Genomic DNA, 18,627 nt, shown 5'->3' on the forward strand with positions numbered 1-18,627 from the left:
CCTTCCATGTTTGTATTCACTGACTGAATCAAAGCTGCCATGTTGATCTAGAGTGATACAGAAGTCACATGAATCCTGATCAGACCTGTATCTGATTTAAACCTTATAACCTGTGGTGATATGAACAACGCATCTCCACTTTCTACCGCTATGCAAGTGAAGCCAAAATATCTCCTTTCTGGGAGCTGCCATCTTGCTTGTGTGACCTCATTTGGAGCGAGGGTCTGCACAGTCGAGAGTCAGGCTGTCAATCACATCATCACATCTACCTTAGACCTTAAATTTTCATATAACTAATTAAGAAACAAACTTATCAGAAAAATAAGCAGAGCGTGATAAGAACTACCATAAATGACAGAAATGATCTTTGGGAAGAATTAGATGTGAACTTTGATATTTCAGTTGGGCTCGTGTTCAATCCGCTAACATGGAGGGGGCGGGATTTATGGTCGATACTGTAGCCAGCCACCAAAGTGCAATCCAGATGTTTTGGCTTCACTTTTGGGGAGCTGTCATAATGTCCGTATTTATATACAATCAATGTGATATGTGCTGTTCACACTGTTATGAACAAAACAGATCTGAGTCACGTTTGAGCAAAAAAAAAAAAAAAAAGAATAAGGTCACTTTTGTCTTCAGTCTGAATGTAGCCTAATATTACTACAGTCCTTTATGACAAGCATTACACATTTACACAGAATCAACACCTACAGAGTCAAACTACTAAATTTACAACAAGTCTGTGTGCAGCAACAAGAGTAGGGAAGTGAAACAAATCCAAGAACAGAGAATAACAAGTAGCAGAGACAAAAGTGGTAAAGTTGTCAAAGTCTCTCCAGCACTGCCTCAATGAATGCAAGGAAAGTTTCCAAATAAACCCTTGTAGAGGTCTTGGACGCCTAGCGGTTTAAGATGCCTACATCTCTGGTTCAGGTCTGGCCAGCCAGGATTTTTTTTTGTTTTTTTGGTATGTTGTTTCTTTTCGTCCTTCTTTCTCTCCTCATTTTGTGTCACATCTCAAAAAGCTAGGTGTGAAAATGACCTTTGCGCATATTATGTGATGTTTTTCTTTTTCTTTTATAAAAAAGAAAGAAAGAAAAGCAGAAGGAAGACTGAAACAAGTCACATGTAAACACACAAACACACAGATGGCCAAGTAGTCAGTGTGGTTGATTGAGAAATTTTCAAACCATACTTCCTCATTCAGGATTCATTCACTGTCTGTCCGAATGACTTATTGCTGTTTTCATTCATTTCAAATACTGGACTCTCTGTCATCTGTATCAAGGCAATTTGGAGCAGATTTAGTCGTCTTTATTGCCCCCACACTGCCTCTTCCTCTTCTATTTCTCTCTTTACTTTATTTATCTTCTCTTTACAATAAGATTTCCTAAAGTTTTCTTAAATATATACTTTTAATAAGTGTTTTTATACGTGTTTTTGATTTGATGATTTGATTAACTGAATGTTAAGCCATTGTCCTTTAAGTGAAGTGTGGCTGTCCTTATCTATTAAGATACTCTATGACTGGTTGATTGCCAGAGATTCTTTGCAGGCCCATGTAATCCAATTTGCGCTGTTTAAGATTGAGTAGAGATAAAATCAGACTTTTGGCTGTCCTTTCTCAATGTTTGAACTGTTGCAAACTTTCAAGTAGTTCAAAGAAATGCTGTGACTGTGTTGCCAGCTCCATCTTTAGCGTTCCAGTTCTTGCACAACTCACTCCACATTATTTTAATTTGCTTCTAATTACATTTCCATATCTCTCCTTTGTTTGTCCCTCAATCATCTTTTTTTCTCATTTTCCTTTTGTTAACCCTGCATCCTTCCACTCTCCACTCCCAATGGACCCCCTTTTACTACCACCTCCTCTCCAAACATTCATTCCTCTTCTCTTTTCGACTCTCATTGTCTCACAGCAGTGATTCTCAGCCGGTCTGGTTACTGCAATGAATGGTAACACTATCCATCCAGCCAACACCACCACAACAGCAGGAGGAGGCCCAGGTGTGGCAGCGGCCCCGAGAGGCTGGAGGGAGTTCTGCGAGCTACACGCCATTGCCACAGCCCGGCAGCTTGCCGGACACTACCGGAGCTTTGCCAGAGAGCGCCCTCAACATGAAGTACTTCCACCAGAGACCTTTTCCAAGCAGTTCTCCGATCTCTTCCAGCAACACTTCTGCTGTGAGGTCAACAAAGATGGCACTCCGCTACGCCAGAGCACATGCTCTACTGCTACCGGAAGTGCTTCCTCCAGCACTCCAGTGGCCCCTCCCCTCCAATCACAGGCTGTGATTAGTCGATTGCGGATCACGTCTTTGTCTGGGGTGCAGGATTATCGGGAGGCGGGCCGACCAAGCGGGGGAGCTGCTCTGTTCACCGTGGTGTCACCGAAAGTGGAGCCGGTGGTGGTGAGCCGAGAACAAGAGCAGCCGCTGCGATGTTCTGCGGGAAGCTCCTTGTCAGCAAACCCGGTGGTGCTTAGGGGCTCGACTCGTAGTATCGGCAGCGGGTCACTTCTGATTCGTAGCCGTAGCAACGAGGAAATCTCTGGCACTGACCGTCGCCAGGTATCTGAACGGTACTCATCTGACTCCTCAACTTCCAACCCTGCACACCCTGACATCACACACTTCTCCTTCAGTCAAATACAGCAGAGCGTAAGACGGCTTCTCAAGAAACGGCCCGTCCCCAGCCCCCCCTCATCCCAGGACCTGTCTTCTAGTAACCCCACTAACATTAATCCCCCAAATAATGCCGACAGAGTGGGCGGAGTGTCCTCCACAACAGAGCAAGTGTCCTCCATCTCATCATCTTCCCACTCCTCCTCCTGTGTGAACTATGAAGCCACGCCCCCAGCCTCCTCACACCTATCTAACTTCCTGGATCGTTTCCGTTGGTTACGCAGTGGAAGCATGAGGCAGAGGAGGTCAGAAGTGAGCGGCTGCTGTAAAGAGGGCCAACTGAGGTACTTGCTGGTGGATGACACTATCTCAGACTCTCAGCCCCGCTGGCAACGCTGCCGCCTGCTGGTCAGGAGGATCAGGGACGCTCAAGGTGGAGGAGGAGGAGGAAGAGGAGGAGGGGAGAGATACCAGTTGGAGCTGTATGATCCTCCAAAGGTAGGTACATATACATTGTATACACATGAAGCAGTCATTGCAAATGTGTGCACACAACAGGTGTTACTGTGACTTACTTTCACAATTCAACATGGCTGAGAGTGCACACCAACTTCAGTGGGCACTGTATGTAAGAAACTGACATAGCAACTAGCATGCAACACATATTAAAGGAAAAATTATTATTCTATTATACAGAAGAGTGATTGCTAACTTGACATCACAAATTCAAGGAATTTTCAGACACATTTGCTTTTTTTTCCCAAAAGTGAGACAAGAAGAATGACATCCATCTCATTTCTATTCCAGTCTCACATCCATGCTGGAAATACTTAGAAATAGCTCCAACATCTAACTCATCCTGAAACCACAATTTGTCATTTTGACACACAAAAACAATGGAGTCTTTTCACAGACAACACATTGTGACAGCAGAAGCACAGGTGTAAATAATTACATTAACAATGGCTCCATTCCATTAATTGTCCCAGTAAGCCAGTCAGTGAGTGATCATGAATGGTACCAGAACTTTGTAAGTGGCTCACCTAAAAGGAATGCAGCCATCATTAATGTTATTGAATCCACCTGCACTTTTCCTGCAAGTCAACTTGTCTGCTATTTAAACGGTTTATATAGTGTAAATTAGCGAGCTGAAGAGCTCTTTTTTTTGTTGTTGAGATTTTTAAGATGTTTTTCGGGGCATTTTGCTTTGATCTTATAGTGACAGTGGGGCTGTAGAAATTAAGAGGGTAGATAGAATAGATAGAATCGAGTTCAGGGCATTGCAGTTATATGGAAGCATCTTAACCACTAGGTCACTTTTTATTGGGAAACTTTGGAAAGAGTCAGGGAAGCCATTTTTTCCCCCTGCTTCCAATCTTTATGCTACTCTATACTTAACGTGTCCTGACTCCAGCTTTTGACTTAATGCACAGAGATGAGACTGATATTGACTCTTATTTTACTCTTGGGAAGGAAGTGCTAAACACATTTCTCAAGATGTTGAACATATTACATAAGATGTGTCCAGAGGTGCAAAGAAAGTTCAGACAGCTTCTTTCTTTTTGGCCTAAAAGTGTCTGCAGCCAGACTTGCATAAATCATTCAGTGTACACAGTTAAAGCTGTTACCATTAGAGTCAAGCAATCATGTTTTCATTTATAGATTCAGGAGTTAGTGCTGATTTATTTGTAAATCTATACTAGAACACAACATTTTATTATATTTATCTTATCATTGACGTTTATTTGAGCTAATATAAGCAGTCATTGCACTTGTAGCATAATGACTGTTTTCTCTATTACTTTTGTTCTTGGAATGATGCCTGGTTTCACAGGAGTGTTTCATAAGATTGTTAGTCTGCAATTCTACTAATTTTTGTTGAGCTTCTCAGAATTTTGCAGAGTACCGAAACTTTTAACAGCTGGCAGGTTCCTCGTCTTGTGTTTCATGTCAGTGCAAGACAGATAATTTTGTAGAGCTGTTTGCTTTCATCAATAAGCTGAGAACCCACAAAAGCCTTTTAAAGGTTAATGTCAGTTTGCCATACATGTACATAGTCTAAATAAACACACATACACAAACAAAACACAAACGCACAAAGGCACAAAGTCATTTCCTGTTTCCAGCTGTTTTAGTCACAGGGGTTTTCCCCCCTCCTCTTTCAGATCATCTCTTTTCTCTCCCTGTATTTGTTTTGTTTTCATAAATTGTATTTGTGCATCGAAGAAGCTCCTTTTTGATGTAGAGTTTGCCACATGACAAAACAAGAGCAAAGCTGTGATGACATTTAGCTTTGCCTCAGAAAATTGTACGTTTTTATTGGTGTTTTTTATCACATCTTTGCCCCTGAGTGATTGATTTTTGTTTTTCAACTGCAGCTACAGAGCATGCTGTGATGTTGAGCAGGCTTTGGTGTTAACCAAACTTTAAAAAAGCCAAAGAATGATATTGCTAGTCTAGTCATAGCTTACACTACTGAAAACGGATCAGATCATCACGTCTATCCTTGCCTTGTGTGCAGAATAGCAGTGTCACTGTTAACAATCCATCATTTGTTTTGTACTGATGACCTTTCAAGATAAAATAAGAGATAGTTTGCCCTTTAACCTAGTTAAAGAAGCTTGAAGAAACAAGAGTGACTGGTATTAGTTAAAATAGATTGAATCTGTCTGTGTCTCACTGATTTCTGTCACACATATCTTTATAATACCTTAATTTTCCATGCATTAAATGTAGCACAACATTTGCCCACTGTGGCATTTTTCAATTACCTCAAAGAATCTGCAAGAATTCATGTCTTCTTTTTCTACTCTTTAACGAGTAGATATGCCTCCTACACTATTTCCTGTTTGTTTGGGGCTTACTTCAGCCAGCCGCAAGTTTTGTACTTATTACTCCATAATTAACACATCAGCTCAGCAATCAGAAAATATGCAACAATCACACTCATATTGGTTTTTGGTTTAATAAAGTTAAAAACATTTTTGAGGTTGGAAAGATCAGCCTGCCTTCATTCTGCTTGCTTTACAGCTCATCACAGCACAGCAGGATGTCTGTTTTTTTTTTTTTTGTATGCATGTGCTTGACTCTCCACATGAGACATTATGGTATAAACCCATACAATATTTCCAGATGGGGCCAGCTGCAAGGCTGCCTCTGCTTGCACACCCAGTCCCCCAAGATCCTCAAACCAGTAATCATAGTGGCTTAGTTGACTGCTGTCCTAGCCACCGCCATCGATAAGGTCACTGGGAAGCTGAATTCAGTCTCTTCAGGGTGTGTGCAAGTTTGTATTCTGGCACAAATATCCTCAAGGTCAATGAAAAAGATGGTGCATACATGTGTGTGTCGGAGTGTGTGTATGTGTGTGTGTGTGTGCTTGTTTTATATTTAGCAGCCCTCAACTCTTCAACCAGCTGCAGCCCTAACCATGTGCGTGAGGTAATTCAGTTGATGATAGAGCCAGTTCTGTGTGTGTGTGTGTGTGTGTGTGTGTGTGTGTGTGTGTGTGTGTGTGTTTGTGTGTACTTGTGTGATTGTATCTTTGCACACATGCATGCATGTTTGTTCAGAACAGAGAAGGCATTGGCAGGATTTTGTCTGATTGCACTGCTGCTTTAGTTAGCCAACTGCATTGCTGCTCTTTGAGTGCTCTCCCACTTTGTGTGTGTGTGTGTGTGTGTGTGTGTGTGTGTGTGTGTGTGTGTGTGTGTGTGGATTCTTGGCAGAGCAGACAGCTAAGGCCCTGAGAATGGCCTTAAAAGGAAGGAGAGCTGTGGACCAGCATGTACACATCTTAACATACACAAGGAAAAAGGCACTTGTGTTCACACTGTAAAAAGGGTCTTGGTCTAGTTTAAACACACAAACTTGTAATATGTTGGGGTTGCTGTGTTATTGTGTTGGTACAGTTTCTTTTTTGTGGATGTAAATTGGGGTTTCACACATCTGTGGGATCTTTCTATGAGTCTGTGTAGTATGTGTGTAGGTGTGTGAGCATGCATGCCTGCACGCTGCACACATATCTTTGCTGCACAGCAAAATAATAATCCATGGGTAGTGCTCGTATGTATTTTTATTTATATCTCGGGTGTGTGTGAGAAACAGACCTAATATCAGTGAGCTCACTTAGCTAAAAGAGGAAGCTGCATGGAAACTGATAATGTATTTGCGTGAGAAAGCTTCAGTCAAGACGCAGCCACTAGTTACCGAGCACTGGCCTGAAAATGCACCAAACCTTCAAGATAATCTCCTGTCAGATTTCATATAAAACGGTGCATTATCATTGGCTATTTTGTGGAGATTACATTTTTTTTTTTTAAGTTGACAGCAGCGAAAATGGTGTCCTCTGTCTCCCTCCAGACAAGTCCTATGTATGTTTGTCCTGTAATTGTAGTTAAGAATGAGAGCAGTTTCACTTCCGCATCATCGGAAGTGTTAAGGCCGCTTTCGGACAGAAAATAGCACTGCATTGAAAAAACAGGCTGCGTTAGGGTGGAAGTGTTGATGTAGGTACCAGTCAGAGTCCGATCTGATCGGTCCGACTTCAGAAATACATCAAGGAATGTGCACATGTGAACACAGCGCGTAACCAGATGAAGCTGTAAAATGTGAGCCACGTTTTTGATGCGCTGGTGATGTTTGTCTGAATGGAGCTTAAATTCACTTAACCTAGGGAGGTGAAAGCAAATCAATGACCTTTTAAAAATGCACTAATACATCACTGGAAATAACCAACAAATCTGTACTGCTGCTATTTATAATTAAATGAGTCATCCTTATTGAATTTTTGTTAATAATTGCGCTCTAACTCTTCGTTGCAACAAAACAAAGAATGTATTGATTCATTTGTTTTGCAGGGGAAATGACAGAAACAACCAAGGTATTGTTTTTACATATTTGACTGGTCATATAGGCAGGTTTTAGGTCTGTATTTTGTTTCGCAGAGGTAGTGAGAAAATTGCCGGACCAAATAACTATAACACTTGTTTTATAGCAGAAGTGAATCCTGCCATGTCAGCCAAAATGTGCGGAAGTCTCTGTGGTGGCCTCAGTGTTGTCTCGGTCTTGTCTTGGTCTTTAACTTGAGGACAAACTGACCCCATGACCCGAAAAAACAATTTAGATTCCTGTCTTTATCATTTTAGATAATGTAGTCCACACCGAGAAGAAAGACAACGTGTGACATTATTACTTATTGTACAGTTGTCCTGAAGCCTTGAAGCCATCCTCTTGAGCTTTGACTTGCTCTCACCCGAGGTAGTTGTTTCAACAAGAGAAGCCTACATTTCCTTTCATCTGACGTACAGAAGTCGGTGTTACTGAGTCTGACATAAGGTTAGCATCTTGCCAGGAAAATCGTGGTATTCTGTCTTCCAATGATGAAGTCGGTTCCCACAGACTGCTGCAGTCTAACGGCGGGTATGTTTCCTCAGACCTCCTGTAGGCTTCATCTTAATCACACCCCTCTCATCTCAGCTGTGTGTGTGTGTGTGTGTGTGTGTGTGTGTGTGCGTGTGCGTGTGCGTGTGCCTTTGCATGTGTTTGTTCCAGCTTTTCTAGTCTTAATCTTTCCCACATGGTTTCATTTCATGCTTGTTTGTATGTGTGCCTACACTATGTATCATGTTCCTGTTGAGTTTGTCCCTCTCTGTCTGTGTGTGTGTGTTTGTGCTCTCACTGTACATTCTCGCACACAATCTTTTATATATATTGTTGGCATATATGGTAAAAGTTTTGTCTTTGCCTTTGTGTCCCATCATGGTCATGTGATCCTTTATCTTGAGCCTTCAGTAAAAAAAAGAAAAAGAAAAGATGCCCAGTAATAGGCCAAATGTGGAGTTATGCCTCATTAAACCAGCAGAATTGGAGTTACACAGTTGAAACCAAAATGCGTTAAAATATGTGTGCATTTGCATTCTTGTATTTACATCTTTGCACGTTCACTTCTCTTTTTTTCCCTCTCTCACGCTGACAGTAAGAGAGGGGTTTGCAACATCAGTGGAAAATACTTTTCCAGCAACCAGACTCTGTTGTCCATCTGTTCTGTGTTACTTGTTGTACTTCAATCTCTCATATGGCAACATGCAGCGTTAATTTGGCTCTCGTTGCATACCACAACTAAAGCTCTGAACACATGGGCCCAGTCAGCTGAACCAGAAACAGAATGAAACCGACCGAGAGATACAGGAAACGCAGCAGCAGGAGACATGAGAAAGACAGACTGACAGTTAGATAGACACGCCAGCAATGAGGAGGAGAGAGAGAGAAAGATCAGGTGTCTGTAGGTCTGTTCTGAGTGTTTGAAATTATTATTTCTTTAACCCAATGTCTGCAAAAGTGTGAGAGTGCTCTGAAGTAATTACCCTCCTGGTCTGTGTTTTTTCTGTGTTTTTAGCTCTCTGGTTGACATTTATGGAAAAGTTTGACTGAGGTTTTAGGCTGATCCACATAAAATCAATCAAAATGCACATTTTCTTAGTTACACCTAATGCAAAAAAAATTTGCATGCCCAAATCTTGCACGTTTTGAAACATCTGCCTCAGATATTTCTGCTGCTAATCCAGCACAATTGAGATGAATCAAATCTCATTTGTGTTGCTCGAAGCACTGAAAAAATGACATTTCAAGTCAACAGCAGTTTGTCTTTACGGAAACTATGTCCAGACCTCACTGTTCAGAGTTGTCATTGGGACTGCTTCTCTGGCAGATAATAGTTTCAGTCACAGGTGATTACGTTATATTTTCCATACACACGTTGGGTAATTGCATGCTTACTTGAGATTTTTATGGCAACCCTTTATCATCTAAACGGTCATAAAACATTGAAGCATTCGCCATGTGAATCAGTTTAAGCGATGTAATTTGAAAAAATCTTGCACTGCAAAATTTATACCAGTCATGAAGCGACATCTGCTGCTTTAAGGTTATTGCTTTGTTTTGGTCACACTCACATATATTATTTGGGGCTGTTTTGTCTATATAATAGTGTTTCTGACTCTGGACTTCTATCTGTCTATACACTATATTTCTATATATAGACATAGACATAGGTAGATATGTGTGTGTGTGTGTGTGTGTGTGTGTATGTGTGTATATATGCACACTTGGTCAAGAGGCTCAAGCAGGCGACCAATGATGAGTAGCGACTGGCTTGGTGTTCCACAAAATGTACAGATGGCTGGCCAGTCTGCTTCCACTGACACCTATGTAGAGCAGATGTTATCTCCTGAGTGAGTCAAGACTTTAGTTTCATTTTACATCATAACAGTCTTTGTATCTCATCCACAAAGTCTTCTCTTTTCAGGGATTGAGGTTTATGAAACCTAGAAATTATGCTTTGAAGTAACTGACTAAGTCATGTAATGGATACAAATATGAGCGTGGGTGCTCATACTCATTGTGTGTTCAGCACATGTGTGTGTATCTGTGTGAGTGTATCTTGTAACAAATCCTTTTCGTTCAGACTCAAATTCTGACAGATTATGAAATAAAGCGTGAGACTTGCGGTTCTCCTGTTTCTCTTAGGTCCGGTAAATTGGATTACGTAAACTTTTTGTGGCTTTTGTGCCTCAAAGGTTCTGCTTTTTTGTTTGTCTTTGCTGACGTGCCTGGACTTGTCCCCCTTCCCTCTATCTTGTGCAGCTCAAAGAGATCCAGGAGAGTTTCTGTAGAAAAAACGGTGATAACAAAACCTTTGCAAATCCTCAGGAAGCCATGTATGTATGAAAATCCCTCTGGAAACAAAGGCTCCGGTTGTTGGTTGAAAGTGTAACAACAGTCCACTGTTTATCACAATAACTAAATTTGTCCCGACCCTTGACATCGACTTAATCGAGTTCTGCATAGCTGAGATGTATGAGATTTCCCACCAACAAAAATATCATTGATGGGTCGTTAGGTTGATTTTCATCATAGTTGAATCTCTTGATTACTCTTTGAGTTAATTGTTCATTCACTAAAATTCTAAAAAGTTGTGAAAAATGCTTGTTATAATTTTCCACAACCCAAGGTGACATCTTTTAAATATTTCATAATTTTACAAGGTTAGTACACAGAAAAGCAACAAATCCTTTGCTTAAATAAAAGAATACTTTACATTACTGCTTGAGAATTGTCCTAAACAGTCAATTAGATTATGTTTGAGATGTTTTTGGTATAGGGTGCCCTAATAACAATAATAAACCAGGTAAAAAAACTAAATGTGTTCTCCTCCTATTGTGTAGCTGTCTCTTGTCCAAGGGACTAAAAGTTGTCACGCTTTGTTTATCAGCCATTAGCAGCTGTGCTTTTTGGCATTGTCATTTATCTACCTAGCTAGCAGGCTTTCTTCACAAAGCAGCTGATGTTGCTAAATGTTAACATTCAGCTGCTAGATATGCTAACTACAGTGCAAATCAGATGCGTTGAAAACAGAAAAGTGATCGTGTGCCAGCCAGACCAGACGCAATAGTTTGCTACCTCAGCTGACACTTTCCAAACACAAAACCTGTTATTTGTGTCATCACAGACCAACTCTGTTACACTTCTGTTTTTGTTGCGGTGCCTTTGTAGAAACAGTTTGGCATGAACTGCTAACAGGCCGCTAAGATGAGGTGTTCAGTTACCATTGAGCTCTTCAGTGCTGAAAAATATCCGGTCATGTGGAAAGTACAGTGAGGTGTTTGGAGAAAAGCAGATACAAAGGCGGTACAAAAGGCACTTCTATGCTGAGATGAAAACATAGCGGCAAAAATATAACAAGATGAGAATTAATGAGTGAATTGTTATAAACAAAAATCTAAATGATTTTTGATCTTGGTGATACCATGGTTTATCACTCTCTTTCAGGTTACGAATTGCCACAAAATAAGATTTTTCACCACTATGTATCACTGGCCCATTTAACTTTGTGTGCAGTGGAAAAGATTAGTCCTTTTTAATATAGATGTGAAAAGCATTTTGTTGGTGGTGGTCTTGACACTGTTGTGCTACCATCCAAACAGTTTCAAGTCACATTCTTCCTTTCTTTTTTTATGTGTAATTTAGCATTTTGCTTTTTAGATTAAAGTCCTCACACACCACACATTCGTGAAAGTGGGCTTGCAGGATTAAGACTGAATACAAAACCAGTGTTTATCCACAGTCAGCAGTAATGACTCTTGTCAGGAATGGAGTGAGTCATAGAGGCTTCCTACCAAGTTAAAACCCACAAATTTCCAAGGAAAACACTTGATGTAAATATAACTAAAGGCTCCAAAGAACTTCAACTTCTTAGTTCTTGTAGACATATAGTAGATCATTAGAGCGAATACCTTTTTGGTTATTTTACAGGTTTCTGGTTTTTATTGTTAGTCTCCTGCACTGCAAGCTAGATATCAAAAGCAATGGTTGGCTTTCAAAACACTCATGTTCAGATTTGTGATTCAAAAGCTCACAATGTGGGCAGTATCCAGCAGTTAATACTTTAAATCCGTCTTTCTCTCAATATGTTGACATGAACTGGGGCTTGCCCACGCTGTTCTCGGCAGGAGAGAACCGCTGAACTTGACTTGGAGATATGTTTCGAAGAACTTAACTGAACTAATCTAAACTGAACCTGACAGACGGACTCACAGTTGATGAGGCGGAATCTGAGGACTCAGGAATCTTTTCGCTTGAGGTCACCGAGTTAGTCATAAAGCTTTTTTAGAGGTAGAACAACAAGGGTGGGAAAGATTTCCCCTAAGATGCTGAAAGCTCCGGATATTGTCAGGGCCTCTTTAATATTGAGTGATGGTTGGCTGCAGGGTCTTCGGCCTTGCAGACGTAGGCGGGTGTTCCAATGTAATCAGGGTATGACACTGCTGAGCCTCTGTAGGAAAGCTACTGCCAGGATGCCTGAGAGGAGATTTTAGCTGGAAGTCGAACCTCTGTTTCAGGATGAGCAATGTTGAAATATTTCTACTCGTGGAACAGTGTTCAAGGCCATTGAAGAGGGTCATGGATGTTTGTGCTTTTAGTGTACACAAACTTTGTGGATGAACTTCTTTTCGTGTATAAGTGGAGTGAGAGTGGTGTCTATGCTGTCAGCGTGAAGTCAAGCATGTTCGAGGGCGTTGAGCTCCGCCAAGGTTGTGGCTTGTCACAAATTATTATTATTCTTTATTTCCGTAGACATAATCGTAAGGTACACAGTTTAAGTTAAAAGAGTTTGGTGAACTGAGGATTGCCTTTCTGGGTTTTTTGCCTATGATGCCTGTTTTTGCTGGCTTAACCGGACCGTGACATCCAGCGGTGTTGGAATGAGAGTCTGCAACTCCAAGCCTGACACCATAAATTGTCTCCTCTGGGTTTGGAGGGAGTTGCTTTCCCAAGTGAGACGGTTCTGAGTATCTTGTTTAGTGGGTAAGTCTGCGTCCTTACCGAAAACAGCCCTGCGTTGGATCTAGGGCTGCAACAACGAATCAATAAAATCGATAAAAAACGATTATTAAAAGTGTTGGCAACGAATTTCATTATCGATTCGTTGTGTCGTGCCATTACTGCATTACTCGCCAAGTCGCGGAGCAGTTCAGACGCAGCTGAGCAGAGCTGATATCGGCAGAAGTGGAGAAAACGGTCCGCCCGAAATCTTCTAACAACTCGGGGACGTCCAAGTGACATGAGCACTTTTTTGCATTGTCAATTTGAAATAATGTTTGGTTTTTAATGAAGGGATGGAAATTTAAAAAATATTTTTAACCGATTCATTGATTAATCGAAAAAATAATCAACCGATTAATCTAAATAATCGTTAGTTGCAGGCCTAGTTGCCCAAACGCTGCACAGCGGTTTGTAATACTCAAACAGGATTTTACATCTCTGGAAAGTTGTCATGATGGCAACTTTTTTATCTTTCTTCTCAGTGATTGTGAGATAAACAGTAAAATACAGCATCCACGTTGTAAGTAATCCACCATGAATGTGTGCTAGCATGTATGTGCTTGCCCCGGGTGACGTTGCATTGCAGCAAACATTGAGTCCACTTCAACTTTTTGCTGGATGCCGGATGCCTGTTGCGGTGTTTTGCAGAGCAGGCATCAAATGAATGACAGGGCTAGGTTTTTATTTAACACAGAGCTAATATCACTGTGAGTCTGGAGCCAAAGATCAACTGGCAGATATATGCAGCAGTGAATTTCAGTCGCAGTGTGTGTGGACATGTGGACATGTGGAATGACTTCGGAGTGGAAGTGCTACTCTTTCACATCGAGCCAGTCGAGATTGTTCAGACATCCGATCATGATGCTTCCTTGTAGAGGTATAAGTCCAACTGGGAGGAGACCTGGAAGATCCTGTTGGGATTCCCCAGGACCAGATGGAGGGTGTGACTCAGTAGAAGGAGTCTAGGCCACCCTGCTATACTGTTGGCTCTTTGACCTGCACTGGAATAGTTGGATAGATGGTGGAAATGTTCTAGTGTATCATTTTATACACATTTTCTGCAAAATTTGATTGCAAGTGGTGCCTAACTAGTCGCTAATAACGCAAAAAGAAAATGAACTGAAAAGCGGAGAAAATAAATCAAGATGTGGTGAAAAGCAAAGTATGCAGAGGATACTGCAGGCAGCATTACACATCATCTGTTGCCACTGTTGTATTTTTGGAAAAAGTCTAAAGGAGACTTTGATATTATTACTATGACTAAGTAGATGAGTACAGAGTGGAAAACTTCTATGAAAGTTATGAAAATGCCTAAATGTGGGAGGAGTGTTTGTGAAGTTTTTTTGTTGTTTTTTTTTTTTTTTGCATGTGTGTGTTTCAGTGTGACAAAAATCAAGAGAAACATCTAAAGGAAGTAGAGTGGTTAGAGTCATGTGGTCAAGATGTTTGTCAGATCTCTTGCTTCGTCTCTTTCTAGTGCTGTGCCTTTTTTTTCTGCAGAAGAGTGTGTCGAGTGTCGAGTGTGCCTCAGCTTGCGTTAGTGAAGCGAGTATATGTGTTGATCAATACGTTGTTTCCCTTTTGGTGATTTAATACTAATTAGTTGTTCGTGCATCTCAAATTTGTACTTTTATCCAATCATAACCTCTTTGTGTGCGTGTGTGTGTGTGCGTGTGCGTGTGCGTGTGCGTGTGCGTGTGTGTGTGTGCGTGTATGTATGTGTGTGTGCGTGTGTGTGACCACAGTGCCAGTGCACATGACCTTGCTGAGCTGCACGTGGAAAGCCCCCAAAGCAAAGCTGTGCAACACCCTCACCCAACAATTTTCTCTTGGCCTCTGCTGTATTCCTCAATTCCCCCCACCACACGCACGCACACACACACACACACACACACGCACACACGCACACACACACACACACACACACACACACACACACACACACACACACATACACACGCACACACACACATACACACGCACACACACACACACACACACACACACACACACACACACACATATACATACACACGCGCGCACACACACACACACACACAGCTTAGTATGTGAAGCACTGTTAATTAGTTGCATTATCAAAGTGTGTTTATAGTCCTGTTAACACCTGTAACACACATTGTGCAACCAGTCATTGGAGCTTCAGGTCTTTCCCAACACACATGGTGTACTGCTTGAGTTTTTCTCTGGAAGACACTCACATCTGCATTTTATTTCTTTGCTTCACTCAGGCCCAAAGCAAAAGTCATAAATATTAAAACAGAACAAATACAGGAGTCAAAATGTTTATAAGTTAATATTTGTCCCACTATTTAGCAGTTATACGCAGTATATAAACATCACATTGCGAGTGATATGCATTTTTTTCATGTATCTGTCAACAATAGCGTTGTATAAACAAATAATGAATGACAATGTAGTTGCTAAATATTGTTGTAATAATATAAAATATGTCTTCATGGAAGAAGTTGTAACTGATAATAGTGAACATGAATAAACGCTCAAAAATGTTCTTATATCTACTAATAACTACATTATAGCGTGTTATAAAGGATTTAGAAGTTAAGACACGGCTTATAAATACTAAATAGAGGGACACAGGTAGCTCTTTGGTGTGTGTGTGGTTATAAGGCACCCTCACTAGTTTATACCTCTGTTCGGCTCTGCTCCAGATTTGTTCCTCATTAATAAAATGTCTCAGGGCTACGAACAAACATCCTAGTGTGGCTACAGAGAGCGAAAAAACATCATTGCACGTGCTTTTCTGTTGGTGCTACTGTAAAAACAGAACAACTTATTTCACTTTTTATAAGCAGTATTTTCACAATGATAAGAGTAAACCCCAGTAACATCATAAAAGAATGATCAGGTTAGAAATTGAATATTGAATGTAAATCATCATTTTCCACTGTCTTTACTCTCTACTCAGCTTCATTATCAGGACTCCAGCCCAGCTAACCCTCCTGTAAGCCCCCACCCCTTATTCTCTCTGGGCAAGTCTTTAGCCTGGTTTCCATTACAGGGCCAAACACAGCTAGTATCTGTGCCTCTCAGTTTCCCCTCGAAAAATCAGTGACTCATTTTTTTGTTTTAATCCCGTTGCCGGTGGAGATGATTTGTCAATTGGGCTGTAGTTTCTCGCTAAGCAAACCGTGCCTTTTGATCCTGTGTTGATCCAGAGTTTGCTCTCGCCCTGGCATAGTCCCACTTGGCTTTGACTCTTATGTGGAAAATGTTATCATGGCGAGATCTCCTTCCCTATAAAAACCTGCTCCTGGCTCAGTGGTACCAGGAACTGTAGTCAGAAAGGGGCAAAACTGCACAGTAAGGTTTATTCAGACACAATGGTGTGGCACCGGGGCATAAGGGAACGGAAGGACAAGAGAACGTTTTTCTTTCCCTATTTCACAGCATGTCCCTGCGTCAGAAGTTACTTATGGTTTTTAAATTTTTTTTTTTTTTTTAAATCTATGACAGCGGATTTAGATTTTTAGGCCTTATTATTATATATTTTATTAGGCAAAAATTGTGTCAAGTGTAAAATAAAGTGAAAAAATGTCCCACAGCAACATCTTTACATTTTTAAATTTTGAAGCAAAAGACCAAAAGATATGATAAATAACAAAAAGCTGCAAATCTCACTCAAAAAGATCAAAGTAGTTCATTAATAGATTTTATTAGTTTAGTTTGTTTTAAATGTGCTGCATTAATATCACTGACACCTTTTTAACTGTCATGTTTGTCTTTAAAATATCCCACCTTTTGTATATTTTTGTCATTATTTTCATATAAACAGAAAACAACAGCGGCAAAAATATTATCAGATTTATTTTTCACACTATCAATTTCGGTGTCTACCTCAAAAAAGAAACATATCAGTCATTCTCTTGTCAGATCGACACCTTCATCCCTCTAATGTCAGGGTGAAAGTGAGAGTTTGATTAGATTAATGAAGGTTAGATAGACACAGACGTATTTTGAAGAAGAATACGTTCACTAGTCTTTTCCACATGTGCACAGTTACTGGACACACAACACACCCTTAACTGACCATTACACATACACACACACACCCATAACTGACACATGCAAAGTCACACACGTAGATGAGTTGCACATATGCGAAATCTGTAACATACACAAATACAGATACACTTTAAAGCAGATTTCATATCACTGTATCACTGAAATTTTACAAATAATTTTTAGAAAGTTAAAGATAAAAAATAGTGGTCTTGATATGTAGGACTCCCTTATGCCACTATTCAACAACATGCACAGTTTACATGGGCTGGAAATCATCTGGCAGCTTTTGCAGGTGTCCTTATTTTTCATAACTGCACACATATCAGATATTTGCACTGTCAAAACAGAAATCTCTCACACAATCGTAGTCATTTTACCCGAAATTTGAGGTTCGCTTTTACCCTTTATGAGTCAGTTGAAATACCTGGAAACTCAACTGCACACATGCAAATAGTGCCCATGTGTGAAGGCTACGTATGCATACATTCATGCTCTGCTTACCACTACACATAATCACACAATCTATTTTCTGTTTCTCAGTAAGCTGATCTTCTTCCACGGATGTTTTCTGTGATATTTCAGTTGCAGCTTGATTGTCGTTAGTTGCTGTAGATAGACTGTAGCGCGGTGCTCATCTTAAAATGCCGTCTTACTTTGGATAATTCATCTTGAATGAATTAATAATATGATAGGTAATAAAGATCCAAGATTTTAATAATAAATTATCTTACAATAATATTGAAAAAATCAAATGATTTGTGACAATGTGCTAGAAATATCTTGTTAGCCATCAGAGGTGTACATAGACGTGAATTTATTTGCTACATATAAACAGTCAAATTATATCTCACTCAGGGACGTTTCTGTACGATTTAATATGTCTATCACTGCTGGGGGAGTGAAGGCAGCATTGAAAAACAAAAAAAGGATGATATCTTTGCTGGAACAATGTGTGCCTGTTGAAGATCTTGCACAGACACCGCTCTCAGTAGTTTTCTTTGGGACCACCTCTTTGCTAGAAAGCGGTCCCAAAAAAAACAGTTTGCCTTTTCAGCAGAAAATAGTTCCAATAAAAACTGTTCAGTGAGGCGTGCGGATTATCTTGAGTAACTGATACGTTGTTTCTGGAGGGATGCAACTGTTGAGTTTTTCAAATTTCATTTTTTTCAAGGCTGTGAGCAAATGAAACACCGTTTTCCAAGTGGAGAATATCTCAAATTTCTGGATAAAAATACCCCAAATTATCTGCATGAGGAGACTTGAGGGTTAGGCTAGAAATGTGTTGTTTTGATTGGTGTTTGATGTAGTGATCCAATTCTATAAGCAGCATCTGTTTACACACATAGATAATATATATATATTATTATTATGCATCTATGCATGGCATACACCCTTCTACCAATGTCGCTATCGAAAATACTGAATAGTTGATTGACAGTGCAGCTGGTGTGCAGTCATCTAAACTAGTTCTTGTGTTTAGTTTATGTTTAATTAGTCTGTGTTTAATACGTTCAGCTGAATTAGCTTTGACTAATTTATACTTTTAAAAGATTTACCAACACAACTTGGCTGTCAT

General features: G+C 40.3%; 1 protein-coding gene across 2 annotated transcripts in view; it reads left to right on the top strand.

Moving 5' to 3' along the window:
• Positions 1–18,627, top strand: part of sh2b3 (SH2B adaptor protein 3) — a 52,963-nt gene that overhangs the window by 15,353 nt on the left and 18,983 nt on the right. Inside the window, exon 2 of one of the 2 annotated variants that reach the window (XM_053326160.1) lies at positions 1,920–3,122. In XM_053326160.1, the coding sequence (XP_053182135.1) occupies positions 1,950–3,122 (1,173 nt within the window). In that variant the 5' untranslated portion in view covers positions 1,920–1,949. The remainder of the gene's footprint in view (positions 1–1,919; positions 3,123–18,627) is intronic. The other variant, XM_053326159.1, reaches the window with a different exon arrangement.

Source organism: Scomber japonicus, chromosome 9 (assembly GCF_027409825.1).
Source record: "Scomber japonicus isolate fScoJap1 chromosome 9, fScoJap1.pri, whole genome shotgun sequence".
NCBI classification, from domain to species: Eukaryota; Metazoa; Chordata; class Actinopteri; order Scombriformes; family Scombridae; genus Scomber; species Scomber japonicus.